This window comes from Bombus terrestris, chromosome 1, assembly GCF_910591885.1.
Source record: "Bombus terrestris chromosome 1, iyBomTerr1.2, whole genome shotgun sequence".
Lineage (NCBI taxonomy): Eukaryota > Metazoa > Arthropoda > Insecta > Hymenoptera > Apidae > Bombus > Bombus terrestris.
In genome coordinates this window covers 2289237-2309605 of record NC_063269.1, presented here as the reverse complement: position 1 = coordinate 2309605, position 20369 = coordinate 2289237, and the positions used below count along the sequence as shown (strand labels likewise).

General features: G+C 42.8%; 1 protein-coding gene across 9 annotated transcripts in view; it reads right to left on the bottom strand.

Annotated features, from left to right (window-relative positions):
• LOC100642674 (dystrophin, isoforms A/C/F/G/H) overlaps window positions 1–20369 on the bottom strand; it is a 439133-nt gene that overhangs the window by 299587 nt on the left and 119177 nt on the right. For all 9 annotated transcript variants that reach the window (XM_048406314.1, XM_048406316.1, XM_048406313.1 and 6 more), the window contains one exon: window positions 1781–1992. In XM_048406314.1, the coding sequence (XP_048262271.1) occupies window positions 1781–1992 (212 nt within the window). The remainder of the gene's footprint in view (window positions 1–1780; window positions 1993–20369) is intronic.

Here is a 20369-nt window from a genome sequence, read left to right as displayed (position 1 = left end):
ATCGAGAGTGACAACGAGGCGGGTCTGCCGTTAGAATCAAGGTGAAGCCCAAATTCCAAATATGTAGGCGTTGTTCGACGAAATAAATTACCCCATGAATAGCCCATTCGGCTCTTTTCAATGTAAACAGAGTTGTGGCCGCGTGACGTACTACGCCGTGGCACGATCTCGCGTTGATTGGAAGTTTGACCGTTCTTTCGCCTATCTCTCGTGCGCACTGCTCGGCCATTTTTCCCTCCACGAGTCGCGTTATTCTGATACACAAAGCGGATCGTTGCTAAAAAGAGGTTAGTAGCTGCCGGGATGAATACCGATCCGTTCGCTCTCTTTAATCGCGGTCGCGGCCTGTAACGAAGCTTCTAGCCAGCCATTATACTCGCGACCGTTTCTTTTTATATCCACTTCTTTTTTTTCTCTCCTCTCCTCCCCCTTCCCCCCCTCTCTCTCTCTCTTTATTGGAGCAATCGTAGAAAATGCAAGCCGGTTAGATTATCCGGGTAACTTTATTCGATCATTTGCGTAATTTTCTGATGGTACATAATTAGATTATGAGATTAGTACCAACTGTCTTGATGGCGGATGAAATTTAATATCTGAGAACTTTTCTTCTTTTTTATTGTTTTCTAAGCGACAGGTAAGAGCGGTCGGTGTACGGGATGTTAAAACTCGAGCAAGTAGCCGCGTATAGCAGAGTAGCCTTGTATCACCGGTCTATCTGGAAGCTGGTGAGCGTACTTACGGTTGGATAGGTGCATACTGAGAATGGCAAGCTCGGGGCCAGAGATCTGGTAAAATGGAATAAACTGGTAGAATACGAGGAACATTTCGCGCTAACGTCATGCGTATTGTTTTAAGGAACGCTCGTTCTCCGTGACTTCTTGTTTCCTTTCTCTTATTACAACTTCAAATGCACCGCTGCTCTCGAGATTGCTACGTTGCTCCTTTATTTGCGCGAGCGTTTCAATGAAAATCGAGTTCAAGTTCAAACACTTGCCAAGTCTGAAACGCTCGCCACTCGACCCTAATGTATCAACGATTCTTTCAACCTCTATAGCGCAACGCGTTAAAATCCACGAAATTATCGTTACGTTACAGGAATAGTTAGAGTAGCGCCACGTTTCCACTATCTGCGACTTTCCTTCCTCGATATCTACAGTTTAATCTTTTTTTAATTGACTTCGTGACACGAGCTACTGTCGTTAACAAACGTGACATCGCGTATAATATGTACTTCACTTGTATTTAATTTAATCGAAAGACACGTAGTTACGTTAATTACAACTGTATCTTCCTTGATAACTGACTAGATAAAATATCGACCTGTGAACACTTAACGCGATTAGGTGCTGCACCCAAGAGATGTGTCTTTTACCAATACAAGCTATAATACAATTGATATATCCTGCGGAGAAGCGATTTTCACAGTGCGAGGAAATATCTCTGAATTCTAGGTTATTCGATATAATTATGCAAAATTAGAACGCGACCAAAATCGATCGTCGTAATTATCAATCAACACTCCGCGATTTAAAGCACGCACCGAGACCATTTACCGCTGCCAATAACACGGAATTCCCAGATGATCGTTCATTCAGTCTCCTAATCGCAATCAACGCAAATTGCTGCGATCAAACGGGAGAACCGGTTGCCTTCTGTCTGTTGCACGGCCATTGACACGAGAGAGATAAAGAGGAGATAAAGAGAACGACCCCGAGAGGTCGGTTGTCCGCGCGCGGGTTAATGCAGCTCGGTTAAGAAAGGGAGAAAAATGCCAGCGTACCTTTTGTTCCCGGAGCTGTGCCTCGAGAACATCGGCAGTGTGCCCGACGGCCCGCATTTTCTCCAGCCGAGTTTCCATTCGCGCCAACCAGACCTCCACCTCGTTCCTTTTGGCCTCGTATCGCTGACTGTCCCCGAGCATCGCGTCCAACTCCGTCTTCCTCTGCATCATTTTCGAGTTCATTTCGTCCCAGTGCTCCCTCAGCTTCGTAACTGCAACAATAATCGGACGGACGTGCCGTTTTCATACGATCTGTGTGCCACTATCTTCGCCTTTGTTCCTATTTCTTCGACAATTTGTATCTACCTTCTCGTGTGTCGCTGTATCAAAACGGTCAAGCGTGATACACACTGTCGTTGAAAAGCTCGAGATTGCCGCGTGTTTCGTGAAAGGCAAGAATTTTAAGGGAAGCGACTCAAAATCTCGTTACCTTAAGAAACTCTTTTATCGCAAGTTTATACTCTATCGAGATCTATAAAGTTAATCTTAAGATAAAAACAAAATTAGTAGGACGTTGAATATACGTAGGAAAATTGGTTTCGTTATATAGCAGTGACCTGATGGAAAGTTATAGCGAAATAGAGGAGAGAATAATTGTTGAGGAACGGGGATCGTCGGAGATTGAGCTGAAACGCGGGGCTGTCTTTGATGTAGATGGTTGACACAGATAGCCAATGCTTTTCACGACAGGTGATGATTTATGTGTTTAGTATTAGCGCAGCAGAGTGAAATACTCGCCTTGTAAGATACGATCGATTCGATTCATCGTGAAACGAAAAGGGCGCCGGCGGATTAACTTGTTAAAACAACATACATAGATTATGAAGACAAGCTGCCGCTAACAAACGGAATAAATTCAATCTGTGTCTCGTTAGAAATTCATTTCATACGGTTCCTCCTTTTACGTAAATCAAAAGTCCAATAATAGAGCGAAGATAAAGTACGCGGAGCTCCGGAGCTCGTTGCTCGGTTATCATAACCAATCAGTATCCTTTTGCAAGAACAATTCGAAAAAGCCAGGTCGAACACGGAATTAAACTTATATTCTATTCGATGACGTTCGTAACAAGGGCTGCATGAATAAATAAACCTATCCAAGCTTTCGAACAATCGTTCCAATTAATCGATCCTTTCGATTCGCTGCTACCACGACAATTTCAATGCTCGTCGAACGAAACAAAGGAGATTTTAAATAAACGTAAGAATCACGGAATCGTATAATCGATCGTTGATCGTTCTCGAGAGGGTTAAACGTTCTGACACGAGAACGTTAAACACGATGCACTCTCGAATTCGAGAGCGGACGATCGTGTAGAGGCTCGTTAATCGAACGCGAGGAAGTCGGCCGCTGGCACGTGCTCGTCGAGCATCAAGAAGCACTTCTCAGCAAGGCTAAAATCCACGTTGAAATTCGCGCCAGACACGAGGAATCAGCTGGAAACTGTCCAAGCTGGTGCAGCTTAGCGGGAAAGAACGCGCAGCTGGAAAAGCGGGGTGCAAGCATTGGCAGCGTTTCAACATCCGTAACAACAGAATTACCACGCGTGGACAGCTCTGCAGAATGGGGTTCTATAGTGTACCTTTGATGATGCAACGCATGTACAGGATGTTTCGCGACAGGGTGCCGGCAAACAGGACCGAGGCTAAAACGAAAACAACGTGATTGAGAGCGTCGCACTCTCTAAATATCGTAGGATTAAAGTGGTTAAGCTAACATGCTTACGAAAGACGACTGGAACGAATCTGTCTCGTGGTATACGCTCTCTGTTAATATTCTCTAATGTTTTTCCGTAATATTTTTATTACCACCGCTGCTGGGATTATCGCGAGTAATTTGTAAAAGAACGGTATCGTTGGTTTTTAAACAGAATTTTAACGAATATGTTGAAAAACACCGCTTTGTACGGCAGAGAATGGAAGACATCGTAATCTAGAACACGCGTAATAATATTCGAAAACAGCAAATCCAGTTGCCTGTTACAATGCACGAGGAGAGACAAACGCGTAAGCACTCGAGGCAATTCGTAGTTTAGCGGATCCTCGCTGTTACAACCTAGCCGCTGTTTCCAGACAGTAGCACAATTTAGAATGATATAGAGATCTATATATCGTTGAAAACTAAAAAAATACATATTGAAATGAAAACAATTTCGCAGAAACTTTTAGCTATGCGTATGAAATATTTCGTGGAATATTTCCATTACAAACGGAACCATTAATATCGTAGAAATTGCGATTAATCCGACGAATACGTGCCAAACGATATTTACAAATATTTTCAAATAAAACTTCAATCGTTTCTAATTAAAAAAATTATTATACGTTAATTGTATTAAAAGAATTGTTATATCTTCGTCGTAACTCAATTATATTCCCCGTCGCATCATCTATCCTTTGTTATATTTCCCAATTAAAAGAATCATTCGCGGGCTGCTGTAGACGTAGCATCGCGGAATTCAACATACAATTAAATTTTATTCTTTAATATTTATATATCCATATCGCATACTTTTAACGTTCCATAATCTTCAACCACCCTATAGAACCAAACGAAAACCCGATCGATCACCGTACTTCGTTCGCATCGATACATCATCGTGGCTAATTTTCTGGCGGACAGAGAACGAAGAATTACGATCAGAGTGCATTCGCACGTAACCGGAAGCATATGCTAGTCTCGCAGACTGATATAATCCGACAAACCACGCATGCTAGACTAATGTTTCTAAGTGAAGAGGAAAGAGCACCGACTGGGTGGCTACGTGAGCCTCGGATCCCGGGACCGGAAGTAAAGTGGCTTGATCTATCATCCCTTCCACTCGCGGAGTCTCTGAAGGGATACCGTGCAAAAGACGAGGAGGTTGTCTTCTAGTGGCTGCGCTCGATGACTTATTACAAGAGCAATTCGCTCTCATCGACCCCTACGACTCAGACCCCGCGTGCCCTACCCTTTTCAACTCGTGTCACAAGCGTGACAAGTGTTCGATGGGACATTAAAGATGGCACGTACACTCTTCAACCTAGGGACGAACCTATCGCGTCGCTGAACTGCCAGTCATCCTCATCACGAATGCGACTTTGAAATTTCAGCATCGTTAACGCAGAGATTGTTCGTTTTTCTAATTATCGCATGAATATATTTTATAATTTTATGACAATTGAAATAATTGCGAATTGTTATTGGTAATGAATGCGTTTATATAAAATTATATGTTAGAAACTGTGTGTGTGTGTATCAGTGTTAACTTTAATACTAAATAACCAGTCTTTTAATAAATAAAAATAATAATAAAGCGAGCTGGTGTTTCACGTTGCTTTTAAGTAGCCTTAAACAACTATAAGTAAAGCATATAGCCTGGCAAACTTTCCATAATTTATTACCCATTTTGCTCTATTATGTTCGATAAACACATTAAATTATAATACGATATGGCATTATTATTTAAACTCCTCGCGAATTTCATTAAATTCACGCACAACTATTTCGATTAATTAATTTCGCAAATCTACTATAACTATACAGGCTATAATATCATCCTACGTTGAATCGATAACGTTATAAGAGACACTAGGATAATAAAATTACTGGAGCCTCGATACGTTTTATACATACGGTGCAAAATTCCATCGCAAGTTAGGTTTATCTTTCAACTGGTCTGTGATTAAACCAACTGAAAGTTATCGCGTATGGTAATTCTAGGTGCGTACACATAATAAATTATCACGTTGCATAGAAACAGTAATAAAGACGTTCGCACAACCACCGTACGAACCTAAATTACAGGTATACATTATCAACCGCGTTTAATCCATGTACAACGAGCGCAGCGGCGTGTGTCAATCGAATCGTCGACCACCTCATATTCTCTGGAGCCGTGCGTGACCATAACTGACGATCCTGATATTCCCGGCAGGCTAACAGAGTAGTCAACGAACCAATGTACGTGCGAACTCTGTATGTATAAACTACGACGATGGTAATGCGTTTACGCGATCGAATTCTGCTCGTGTATCCCATCGAAAATTCCATACGAAATTCCAACAAACTTTCCTACATTTCGATAAATCACTGACCAAAATCTACAATAATATTCGAAAGAGTTGCTGCGATAAGGAGATGACCTCGTTTCCTAACAGATTTTTCGAACTAGCTGACAAAAACTAACTCGGAATCGATCAAAATCGAACTACTTTTCCAAACATACTATAAATTCATAGCCATACAGCTATTACAGAAAATATTTTCTACGCTATTGTATTTGCTTAGAAATAAAATATGGAAGCATATAAAATCCACTACATTGGAATATAAGGATACGTACAAATATTTTTAATAGCAAACGTATAATCGTTCTTTCTCTCTTAATAAATACGATTCAAATATTCATCTGATTCGTGGCAAATGCTTCGTTTGGCAAATAACAGAGGTTTAGCGCGAAGATATACGAACACCGGAATGTAATCATGGATATAGGAAAACCATGTTGACGACCCAGAAGATATGGGTCGATACGACCCGTAAGAAGCTGGTCGTGTAGCCGGCACTCGTGAGACTCTCGCTCGCGTGCCTTTTATTACCTAGGTGTCTAATGCACCTCTATTAAATTCAGATGAATCGCCTAATATATTCAAATTGGCGGACTAGCACCCTGGTAAAGCGAACGAAGAAGCATTCCGATTGAAATCGATGAAATACAAAGACCAGACGAAGAGAGAGGAACGCGGTAAACGGTTGGATAAAGCGAAGAAGAGTAGGACGAAGAGAAAAGACGAGAAACTAGATGGGGAGGGACGAAGAGGGAATCGTCGGTTACTTTGGCGAAATGAAAATTGAAGTCGAGCAAAATCCCGTCTGAGCGCGTTATCTCGTCCACAGAAACGAAGAGAGTTCGTCGGCTCGCTGCCCGATGAACCGTTTATCAAACAACCTGCATACGCGCGGAATTTAATTGTAAAATTGTAATACCGCTGGGTAAAAGGTGGATAAGCCAAGTTCGCCGACGAAATTGTCCGCTCTTGCCTGACCACGCGCTACGATCCCGGACCATCGCCGACGGCCAACACTGGCCAAATGTGGTCACAATTATCCGGGATAGTTTAACTGCCCCGATAAAATATATTCCAAGCCTTATTAGGCTCTTGCTGCCAGATGAGAAACGTTACCATTATGCGAACACTTAGACAATGCCGAAAGGATGGCTAACGTTTTCGCTAATACTTCCGGGAAAAAAAGAATCCCAACGTAATTCTAACGTAATTTTTGGTACAGCATATTGACGACTATTCTCGACTTTTAGAGCAATGTACTTGTAGAGTAATGGCTGAATAATAAATAGCAATGCGTTGAATTTAATCACCAAATTTTGCAAGCTATCGGAAATAACAAATGTGTATACATAATTTTACGAGCGTAGGATTAATGGCAAATGCAGAATTTCGACATTTCGGAATTGAAACATTCCACAATTTCAGATATTCCGATTCCACTACCGTATTAAATTATTTCCCCCTGACGATCGCAAAGGAGCAGGATAACGTTGTTCAACGAGTAACAGCAGCTAACATGAAGGAACGAGATACTCGACTTGCACTTAGCCCAACGCACGACATAGAAATCGCAACGGCAAAGGGTCCGATGATAGAACAGCCGATCAATCGGAAGCTATGCTGCTCGAGCTAAGTTCAAACTTGACCCCAACTTCGTTAAGCAGTCTCTTCGAAAGATTTCCAGGGACCCTTGCCAAGTGGATTATGTTGGAACATGGTCATGGATGAAGTTAGTCGAAAGTTGCACGCTCTGTTGTTCCCTTGGACTCGGATTTAAAGCTGCTCGGTATCCGGATGTCCGAGCAAATAAGGAGAGTCATCCACGCGAATCAGAGAGGACGCGGGCTAGGAAAGAAGCACAGTGTAGAGGACGCATCTCGGGTTTTTCGTTCCGCGACGTCATTTCTCCATTCTGCTACGTGCACCCAAGTATCTCGTTGGGTTTGAGTGTCGGTAAACAGCGGCTACGAGCCAACCGAGTGTTCGAGTGCCCCTCCGTGCCGCTGAGGATCGAGAAATTGAAGAAGTTCACTTGTTAAAATTCTAACGCTCGGCGGAAAACTTTGTTCGCGCTGCCTCGCGGAAAGAACTTCAATTAAACTCGCAAGAACGGTCGGACCTGGAGGAAGGATGCACGCCTCGGAGGATTGCTTGAATCATCAAGCAGGATTCGTAAAATACGTGTCGCAATGGCTAGATTCATCTTTACTTTTCATTCGTACCTGCTGCTTTGACTGTTTGGTAGATGAAATTATTCGATTTACGCGTTAATTCGAAGAGAAAAAAAATTCGATCGAGCTGGAAGAGAAATGTTTCTTTAACGAATGGCATTCCTAATCGAATAAACTCGATGATATTCTGCCAACTTTAAATGTCTGGTACCATCGCGACGGTGTAACAGAATCGAACGAGCCACGCGAAGAGACGAACAAACCGCACCGAGCCACGAAATGAAACTTTACACGTAGCGAAATGGAATTTCCGATAAACTCGACGATTCGAACGCCACGGCGGCTGTATCGCGAGATTTTTCTCTTCCATTACTAGCTGACAGACGAGTTTTTCTCTCGTCGGTTCCCGATCTAATCTCGAATCGCAGAAAATCGTCGAATGGGAAACGACGAAACGAAAAAAGAAGAAAAGAGAGGAAAACTCGAAACAGACGGATGTCCTAAACGCGCATAAAAGAACAATACGTTCGAGGTAATTCGTTCGCCAGTGGGCATTCCTAGCTGAAAACCTACCTAACAAAGTTTGGCCATCGCAAAACGTACGAACGTCACAATGGCACAATCGCTTACCCTCCCGTTGTTCGTAACACAGTCCTTTCTTTCGTATCTGACCCCAGAAAGCGAGTAATAAAGACGCTAACGGCCCCAATGTGTGTATCTGTTGCCGCAAAGCACCTCAGAGTTTGGGATGCTCGTTCGCGAGGCCATTTGCGCTCCTCTCTGCATGAAAATTTAACGCCAAGCGCGTACATCCGGGCACCGGCTTAAATGCGGGATGTGTTTAAGCGATGAAGTTCGTGGATACGTTTCGTACATGGCAACTGACTAGGGAGTATCCAATTCTTTTTAATTTTAACTCGTGTTTTGCCTGTTCCGCTGTAATATTCGACTAAAAAACGGAAGCGCCTTCGTTCAACCAGAGTTTTCCTGTACATTAAAAAATATTCTACATATGCAGCGGCTATAAACTCTTGTGTATGCACGCGACTATGTATATGCGTTAGGACGAATTACCTAAGCGATAAAGTTGCGAATGATACGCGATCGGAGATCAGATAAATACTTACGTTAGCTATCGATAGCGAATAAAAAGCAATTCGTAGCGTGCATACGAAGGTACTTTGGTCGCACGAAACAAGCACGTTTATTGTGCGCTTAAAACCTTCGGAGAATCGTATCTGGGTCGTTATAGTTGGTAAAATTAGCTATAAACGGTATATTTATAGTTGCGAATATGTATCCTTATTTACTCGTTTAAGTATGCTCCACTTACTCGACTCCATGAATCCTGTGCGAATACCCTGGGGCGTAAAATTTATTCGAAAGTCAAGCGACGAAACAACATCGACAATTTCACAAGGAAATGTTTTACTTCGAAAGTAAAAGTATATAAAACGTAAAAGAATCGCAAAGTTTCGCAACGAAGCAGAACGAGGACTTTGAAAGAGAAAAAGCGTAGTTTGCCCCTAAAGGGACGTGGCTTTTCAAAATCCTACAAATTAACTCTCGAAGATCCATGATTCGACGATTTTTCCTACCAGCCTTATAGCCAGCAGGAGCTACCGGCCGTGAATATTACAATGTATCGCGGGTACGTGCGATAAATCGACGGAGATTACGCTCGGCAATGGTACGAGAAGTAATTCAGGCGGCGGCAAGAGGCGGGAACGAATGATAAAACACGGAGAACGCTCGAACGAAAGTTGTTCGAAAGTTTCGAGAGTCGGAAGTTCGGCGGTAATGTATGACGGCAGAAGGCGAGAAAAATGGATGTTGCCACGATAACTTGGGAACGTGGAGAGCGCGCTCGCCGTCAAAGACAAAGAGAACAGGAGGGAGGCAGGTTTCGCGTCGAAAATGGAATCCGAATCTCATTAACGGGATCTCCATCGCAGCTAGATGATACAGGCAAGATCCGCGACTCTCGTTGACCGTCACCGAATGCGAGAGCCCTCGTGTCCATCCGTTAACCGACGATTTCAACGTTTCAACAATGACACGGTTTAAACGGGGACGCCGCTTAGCCTGTCCGATTTTCCTTTGCGGAGCTTAACCGGGATTTACAAGCGAACGTAATTCTCATCTGGTCCGTGGAAAAAGGGATCTGGATAAAGGTAATGAGCTCTCGAACTATTTGTCGCGAGAGCCATGGCCAATTTTAGTCGAAACAATGGTGCGCGTAGAACACAAGGACGAGCGATTGTAACACGATTGTTCGGTTTCTGTAAAATGCCGAACGAAACTGTAATAGGAAAAGCAATTTAGAGAAAGCAGAGTATTTAGAATTATTCAAATATATCGAATCGAACTAAATTTTCGACTACGACAATCGATCATTTATAAAATACTCGCTCGAGACAATTTTTTAACACTGAGATTTGTAACTTGTAAGGTTTCGCTAATGATATTAGTTCAATGCTTCTACGCGAGAATCCAGGTAATATATTAACACGAAGTATCATTTATCTTAACTCTTTGTGCAAACGATAATTTCTTCTTTTATAATCCACACCGTTGGAGTAAATTATTAAATATAAAAAATGTCGAAGAAAAGAATTACCATCGTCCGGATGAAGTAACGAAATTACATCGCGATATATCGAAAGAAGGAGGAAATTCAACGTGTGTAAACCGATATAATAATCCATTATCTTGGTCAAACCACGTGGATAATAGAGCGATTCAAAGACCGAACAGGTAGAACACCGCTAATTTGGAAACCGTGCGAGAAGGAACAATTGAAAGGCTAAACGATCGTGTAAACAGCGTGTAAACAAGTTCGATCGGTGCTCGAGTTACGCGTCACGTCGGTGTCCGTGGTTTGAAACGCGTCGAACTTCCGGCGGCGTTCGCAGCGGAATTTCATTAAGCAAACACGAAGCGCGCGCGCGACGAAACTCATTACGCGAACCTTATTATAGTCGCCGCGTTACAAGGATGCGAGGTCCGCAAGGATCGCTGAACGCAAGCCGGAGAGAACTCGTCGAGCGAATAAAATGCGAGATCCACGACGATAAAGGACGGAGACGCGGCTCGAACAATGCTTGCGAAGAAATTAAAACTTTACACGTAGACGCGAGGTTACTGTTTCAGCGAAGATAACGTAAAGTTAAATTTTAAACTCACGCACGTCTAATTGTACGACGTTAGTTCCTATGATAACGACGTTCGGTAAAGTTGGGCAATCGAGGAATTTTTATCTTGGAAAGTTTGATGCCGAACGAAGTGTTCTTGATTAATTCTACTGAGAAAAGAGTTAAGAGATTTCACGTTCGTATTATTTCCTTATACCTTCATATAGCGAGCTGAATATCATAGTACCGTAAGTCGAAACTTTGAAAATTTGTATCTCAATTCTTCAGAGAATCTTTCTATCAAACGTCGTAAAAGTTTCGTAATTAATTACGTCGTAATATCGATATCCTCTGTCGCGATAAGTTTTCACAACTTGGAGAAATGAAATGAAATTTTTACAATAATAAACGCAAAACGAGCTATTTCACGTAAAATAGGAATCCGATTTACACCGCTGTAATCCTCGGCTTTGCACACGATAAGCCGTGTATAACGAAGTTTAACTATCGATTTTTGGAACTGAATTATACCACAAAGATTCGTATCCGCGTGAAACGAATGGAACGTCTATAAAAAGCATCGTTTCGCTTAAACGAAAGAAAGTCGATGGGTAAGCGATATTTATCTATAAATAAATTTGAAAAATTAATTAGAAAATAAAGAGAGCGGCTAAAGTTCCGTACGGCGTATAGCTGTTTTAATTGTTATTAATCGAAACGATTCGAACACTCGTGGACGGACTTTATTTCGCGGACAGCGAGCGCCGTCTCTTTTACGTGGAAAATTGGCAGCTGGTTCCTTTTTCCCTTCCCACGTTGTATGATTGATCGATCTAACCACTTTGCCGCGGAGCTGGCCGAAATTACCCGGCGATTCGTGCAAATTGTTTGCAAATTGCGATCGATTTCGGGGCGTGGATTGAAATGCACGGTAACCAAGAAAAATGAAGGCGAATTTCGTGTCCTTTTCGACGCTTGTAATTTCGATATTCGTTTACAGATCGTTTCGGACGCGATTTTACCGAATCCTGCAATGGGATCGATGCAACGATGTCGACGTAAAAGGTTAAAACGAATAAAAAATCATGTGTGATACGATCCGGAACGCAAATTCCGTGAAATTTCGAACAAATTTACGCGAGTTTAAACACGATGTAACGCCTAGAACGAACGTATGAATTGAAGCTGTGCGCGCGTAAATTCATGGAAACACTGTGTGTCAACGGATTTCGCGAAAATCGCAGACGATTCACGGCAACGTGGCAAAGAGAAGGAACCCTGGGAACTTTCAGTTGGCTTTAATGCGATTAGTTTGTGAGATCGGCAAAGGATGAATCAACTCTTTACTTATCTTGTACCAATATTCAGAAGACAGGGGCTAAAGATAAATAATCTCTTCGTTGAGAACGGAAGAATGATTCGACTGAACCTCGTTTATAAGACCCGATGTATCGATTACGATGGATTTACAAAATCACAGTGACAAACCCATTAAATAATTGTACGCACAAATATCCCATTTGCATTTAGGCAAATAACGTGGAAATAAGGATTCACGTGGATAAGTAATTTTTTGAAAATCGATCAAATGCTTCGACCGGAATGTCGATATTAAGAAAGCAATGGAATAAATCGTAGAAGAATTGAGAAGAAAATTTGGAAGAATCTGGTCATGTTGACGCGCATAATTTTATTTTTAAACGTCGTATGTAAAGCATCGTATTTGCGCATTACAATACGTTTCGATTTAGGTGGAAAACGAAGAGTCGAAGATACACTTGATGTTATTTACGCGCAATTTGCATAGTGCTTGACCCGAGATGCTAAATCGTCGTTGCACCTCGTTACCGTGAGACTACGCGGCATCGAAATATTTGCTCGTCGCGAGACGGACGGACGCATTAAGATGCCCGTGTCGAACAAGAGGCTGAGCGAGCGAGAACTACGGGCGGAGAAGCTCCTTAGCCTGGCATCGATTTGCATAGAAAGTGTCCATTTCTGATTAAAACAGGACCGTGGAAGAACGCACCTCGACGCCGAGCATCGAGGAAAGCCAATTAAAACGACGATTAAATTTCGTCTAATGTTTAGTCCGATCGTTTTCGTTTCATTTAGTTGACATATCTATCGCGTATTTGTCATTTCGTAGACTCTGTCAAACGTGGACTCTGGAAAATGCGAAGAAAGGAAACGAACAGAGGCGTAGCTTGAATCTGTATCGTTATAGTTCACGCGCATCGAGTACACGAAGTAAATCGAATTTCGAGATGCCAAGCGTACAATTTGTTCGTAAAAGGCATCGAGACTTACGAAGCTGCTCGCTCATGAAACGATGAAACAAAGGATATTAGACGAGGTAGTTGCATCAAAGAGTAACGATTCGTTAGTGTACGATGAACGTAGATCGGTATATTTCTTACGTCGATTTTTATGTCAATCTTTCGCTCTCGTTTTAGCAAAGAAAAAGGCTCGTAATGTTCTAAGAGAAACTTTATCGTAAAAGAAGTATCGACGATTCTTTTGTATTTTCTTTAAACGTACGGAATATTTTTGTCAACTTGGAAATTTCAGAAATTACGTGGCGATTGAGAAAATGTAAATTGCAGCTAACAATTTTTAAAGTCCATACGGAATATTCAGTATCTTTCTGATAAAAGCAAGGCGATATTTTTTCTCGTCGCAATGACCGCGACTCTCTACGGACATCTCAAGTTATTCCATCAGAAATATAGACACACGTGCGTTGAAAAATTCCACCTCTCTCCTCCGTAGTCCAATCGATCAGAATGAATCGGAAAAGAATGGTCCCTTGTTACCACGAAATTTCCAAACTAAAAATAGAGAAAATAAGGAAGACAAACTATGCAATCGGTGAGCCGTAACGGATATCGAAGTGGCCGCCGCGGAACCGCCGCTCCACACGCGAAAATTATCTCCGGCCTGTGCACGCGATCGTAAAATGCACGCGTCTCCTCTCTTTCTATTTCTCTCGGAGCCGGTGCTCGTTTTCTTGCCGAACCGTCCAACCAATTTCGCTGCTCTGACACCGGTGTCGCGCATCGTTCGTTTCGTGCCGTCTCGGCCGACCGTAAAAGAAACGAAAAACGAAGTCCGTCCCAGGATAGCGACTACAGTACCCCACAGTAACCAAGCCACAGAAATCACACAGAAACCGAATCACCGTTCGATGTGTTCACGGTGATCGAACAGGCCATTTTCGAAGCGGATAAGAAGCGTCGTAATTGTCTCGAAATTTTTAAGGCGTGTTGCGTTGAACGTAAAATTAGACGATATTTGCGTTTTATATTTAATTTCTTTGCAACTGTACCAACTTCCTTGCCTCTTTCTCCTCTGTCTTTTTCGTATTATAAAAGATTAAAAAAGAATCGTAGAATCATCGTAAATTGCATACAAGCCGAAGATATATGGCTAGATGTATCCTAAAAGCATCCAGAGACATATCGCTTAAAGCTCATAAACTAAGAACCTTAAGTCTATTTAGTCGTTGGCCTGCACTTTGTCGCCCACTTCTCGGGACCTATCATCACGTTGCAGAATAAGCCGAGGCTTTAAAACCGGAGCCCCGCTGCGACGAGAAACAGATTTTCTAGACCAATGGTCCCTACGTACGATGCTTTATCGGGCAACGAATCAACTTATTCAGCGTTAAATCTCGTTAGACCGCGCCCAAATCGATAATGATCTAGATCCGTTCGTTTCAAAACCAAATTCATGCTCTCTAGAAATTCCATACAGGTTACAGCATCCGTTCGTGCTTGTTACTTATACGGATGATTTAAAACAACGAACGCTGATACGTTATTTATACTTTAGAAAGTTACTTCTTTCGTTTGTATAATCGTACGATAAGTCCGATGTTTTCAAAGGATTAAACGTCGATAAGTTGGCACGGTAAAACAGTAACAAGAACTGTTCCACGAACTATAGACACTTTAGGAAAGTGCGAAGGAAGCGATGATTGGTCACTTGTCTTTAACGAAACTAAACAATTGGAAATCTTGAGAGATTGCCAATTTTAGCAAGCTAACTCCTAAAGCCCAGGACGACAAGGATTTGTCATTTGTCGGAAGATCTCGTATAGTCCAAGACATTCTATTCGAGGCAATCGTCGGTTAGTTTATCGGTTTCGATCAGGAGACTGCAGGTGCAGTTAGATTCTGTCAGTCATTTCGTTCGGCCCAATGATTCTATTTAAAACAATGAACAATCTCAATCAAGAAGCCAGTCAGACAATCAGTTTCATTTTGGAGGCTCGCTAAGTCAATTACTCAAAGAACTTTCGAGTCCCGAAATACTCAGACTCTGGCAATTAGCCTCGCCTCCCTAAACAGTTGGATCCTTCGTATCGAACTTTTCGATTCCATTCTACGGCGCTAACAACGTATTTCTATTTGATTTGAGCGAGTCAGAAACAGTTCAGACGACCTTTTTCTCAGTTTAGTCGAACATTTCTTTGTCTAAATTTCGGTTCAAACAGAATAGAGTATAACGAACTGCATTTATCGAAACGGAATTTTAATATCGGCTGAATCCAGTTATATCTGGATGTGAATTTCCACTGCACGAATGAAAAATCGACAGAACTGACGGAGAAGATCATTGATCCTTTATCGTATCGAATAGGTTGGACCGCTGGATGCGGTTACATACAAATGAAGTTCAACCGTGTTAATCGAAAAACCACGAAGTCGAAGCCTCGGATGAGTTAAGACTTTAATAAGAAGGCTTCGAGGGCAAAACAGTTTAGAGGTATTATTTATTACCGCCATCTTATTACGATTCTAACTATTCCCCTTTCTTCGGCCCTTCCTTCTCCCTTGGCATTCTTCCCCGACGAACCGGGAAAATGGCTGTTTTTTTTCGTGGCGTATAAGGGCAAATGACCCCGATATTGCGGATGACTTCTGTCTTGGCGAAACTCCCCCATTCCTCTCATCGTAATTTATCCGAACTTTTCACCCCTTCGAGGCCCCTCAGACAGACGTCCCGAACGTGACGGGAAAACGGCATGGGTCCGCGCGTACAAAGCCAGTCACGTGTATCCGTTGAAAGGAAACCTCTGCCCGGTGAACAACCTTTCGCCCTCGCCAACGAAGGTCGCGCGATTTTTCTCCTACCTCTATGATAGGCATCCTATGCAACGAGACTCAAAAATTAGAGAGACGGCGCGTTTTAAATTTTCCTCGCAAAGTTCTGATCGTTTTACTTTACTTTTACATTTACTCTTTCTACGCTTCTCATTTTTTCTCTCTATTTTAAACGAAAGAGAAGACTTCGTTCAACTATCTCCTCTAAGCTGCACTATCCTTCGCATCTTCCTTTCGCCGCTGCACACGAAAGGTACGCTCGAGCGTTCGTCGCAACCAGAAAAGCAGCCACCTAACACCCCGTGCAGAGAGCGGCGTTCATTGAATTTTCCATCCACGAATTGTCTTGATTAGACAACATCCTTCCTCGTCCTTTCTCCGAAAGCCCTGTGTCAATGGAACACCTGGACGACGTGTTCCCTGCTGAATCGTCAAGAAGACAGTCGTGTTTCACGCGCGAGTATCGTTAACAGCGCGCCTACGAACGGACGGCTGGAAAATGCAAAAAATGTCATCTAGATGCAAATGATCGACCAGATTACGTGGTCGAGAAAGGAAAAAATACGCGGTAGACGGTACGATGTACTCGGCGACGCTATTCGCTATCTCGTTACCATGCCTGACAGTGATAAACTTGCTGGAGCGGCGTACGCGAAGGCAAGGCCACGCAAGAGGGTGGCTGTTGTCGCACGCAGCCGTGGCCCGCACGGAGTTACGATGCCCTCGCGCGATTCTACGCACGGACACCCACCGCCCTTCGCTCTGCAACTCCGTCTCATTCAACCCTCTGAAACGTGGGTGCAGATAGTTTTTGCGGAATGCTACCCAACAATGGCATGAATGACACCGGAATAAACGGTATTCTCGAACGCGACTTTCAATAGACTGCTTCTTCGTTTCCTACCAGTCCATCCTGACCTTTCTCTCTCTCGCTCTCGCTCTTTCTCCAGGTTGTCGTTCAGAACCATTACCGCGTGATCTTTCAAGCTGAAGCTTGTATTTTCTACTTATATGCTTTTCGTGTTACTTTGTTGAAATGTTTGTTACTGTCGACAATGGCTTTTATATTTATATCGAGCTGATGTAAGATCGACCTCTCTGTATCGTCGAAGAAGTGATAAAAGTTTCATTCTTGATAACATAATTTTAGAGAAAAATATTGGATATTTGTAAAGTTTCGGTATATTTGTAACTTTCAACCGATCGGTGTTTCTCGGATTAAGATGAAATCGAATCACCGGTTTAATTAGAAATATCAATCTAACTAGCAAACACGGTTCGTTCATTTTTCCAATTAAACTGGTCCCTTTTCTTGATGTTTCAGGAAACAAGTTTCTTCTGGCGATCCAATAAAAGTTTCGTAGACACGTAAAAGGTAAAACATTCCGGCCAGATGTGCGATTAATTATTCGGTAATCGATCGAAAGTTTCGATTTGACGAGCTCGTGCATTTCGTAGTTACACGCGCTCTGATTCGCTAACATTTTCATTTAATCTCGCTTATACGTTCGCCTGCGTTCGCACTCCATTATGAAGCGAAAGCAGAAATTAGCGTTCATCAACAATTTAAAGCGTCCATGGACCTTTATCGTTTTAAATGCTGTAGATGGAACTTTTTTAAATTGCGCAAGCCCGTAAAAATTCGCCGTATCGCCAACTCTACCTGTACACGAAATTTCGCCGCCGGTATTTCGTCGGATCCGCGTTGCGATCGTTTCGGAACGAACGCGTCGTTTTCCAAGTCGCAGGGTCGATACGACGACAACGACGACGACAACGACGACGACAACGACGATGACGACGTCGACGACAACGACCCAACGAAAAAAGAGACAAGATTTTCAGCTATCCGGGATAGGAAAATCGCTTCCTTGCTCTTATTTAAGGATTCAAAGGCAGCCTCGAAACGCGATGAATATTTCACCGGGGATGGGAAGGAGCAGGATGCCGAGCTATTAAATTGTACACGCGATTCGCTCGAAGTCTGGCGAACGCTTCCTTTGACAACCTACTCGACTCTACGTGGCCGATACGTTGCCGAGTTCGCGTTACAAAGTTGCCTGGTAAAATTACAGGTGCGCTTTCGGCATTCGGAATGGTTCTCAAAATCTCACGGTGAGCGGCAGGATCAGGGGAAAAGGTCAGCATCCGTGGGATTACAACTATTTCTTCGAGTACGCTCCCCGATGATAACGGTATTTTGTTCGAGAAATTCATCTGTTTGATTTCAACTCGCAAATCGCAAATAGACAATCAAACTCGCCAAACACACAACGGTTCAAATATTTTCTCGTATAAGCGCAAATAGATAGTGCAAGTCATACAGCGTATTGCAACTCGTATTATACCTATTCCACAAGACAAATACCAAAGAGCAACCGAATGTGAAAACACGGTACTCAAACTGTGTAAACTGGACTGGAAGCATACGTTTCTATCTATACAGAACGGATCGGAACGCCTTATCCAGATAAATAACAATAATTCCTGCAATTGCGTAACTTCGAATCGAACCACGGTAAACTTCAATCCAAACAATAGCAACGATTTATACAGTTAGACGGTTGAACAAGCAGATTATGGTTGGCGGTCAGTCGAATCGCGTGTATCCACCCCAAACGTCGCGGATAATTAACGAAATTGCAGATATCACCTTTCTGTTCGATTCGATGAACGGAAACGCTGGAACGAAAAAGATGGCGCGTAAACCGACTAATTTCATCGCGAGTTACACGCTCCTGGCCGCGTGACGAGACCTACCCTGATGGGGACTGTAGTCCGATCGTCGACGAGCTCGACCGTCCGGCGATCCTGAGGGACCCTCCGGCAGAGGCGAGACGACATCCGACGAGCCTCGTCTCGATCCAACGCCAGACGAGTGTTCCGAGTCCCTGCGATGTCTGGCCACATGGGGCGATTCCTGTGGGGTTCCGTGACCGGAACTCATTGGAGTTCTCAGCGGAGAACCGTGCGCGGAATACGGAGAGCCGGGAGGCTGTATCTTCTCAACGCCTTCAATCGAATATTCGCGTGACGGATTGGCCGTGGAACTAGCGAGCATTTGATCGCGGATAGCAACGGCAAGACCGCCGGAGAAAAGGAAGGAACATCGGAGAATCGATCGCATAACTCAGCTTTGAACGACGGAGATAGCGGACGGTTGGGCTCACGTTTGATTTCCGGTGCAGTTGCATGCTTCGTATTTTTATGCGTCAGAGATAAGATTTTACGTTTCTGTGGTACGTCGTGACTTTTCGGATGGAAAATATTTGAACATCTACCGTAAAAATCTTTGTTATCACGTACAATAGCTGGCTTGTATCTCCTATAGACGCGTTCGAATTTGTACCAACCTTTTTACCAACATAATGTTCATTTTGGTGCTAATAAATTGTCTCGTATAACGCGACTAATATATTTCTACGTCTTCTACGCTAAGTGTTTCAATAATCTCGAGAATATGCGAAAAAATTAATGCGTTTGCGAGATTCGGAATTTTTCGAAGCTTCGAGAATAGAAATAAATTTTGTATAATTTGATGTTTGCCCATGAATTTTACATCAATGGGGAATTCGCTGTTTCATTTTTCAACTGAAACAAGGTAAATTTATTGGAAATCGTATGATTCGTCGAATTTACAAACAGAATACGAAACAACAAAGGGATAGGACCGAACGCGAGACCCGGAACCAGTTCGATCTCGTACGAGGCTACGTGGCTCGATACCGATACATCGCTACAAGGCTAAAGGTGAAGCTGGGTTTTTATATCAACAAAAAAAAAAGTTGCAATTTCATTTTCCCGCTGTCCGTGTGTCCGCGCTGACTTTTAGAATAATTGAAATCGACCAAAACGCGTGTAACGCTGAGTAAGCTTCGAGGTGATCCCTTTCAGTCGAGATTGCCTGCATGACCCCGTTGGTGCCTGCTATATTTTTTTATTTTTCTTTTTCATCTTTTTCCCCCCGTTCTTTGTAAATATGCTTTAACTGCAGAAAATAGCGAGCGGAAATATCAAGCGTCGATGTGTAATGTTCTTGCGATTTCACATTGACGAAGTTTTAATCAAAATCGAAACGTTTCTCTTTCTCCTTTCTTTCTCTCTTCTCATTTTTTTCTTTCGGCCAGTG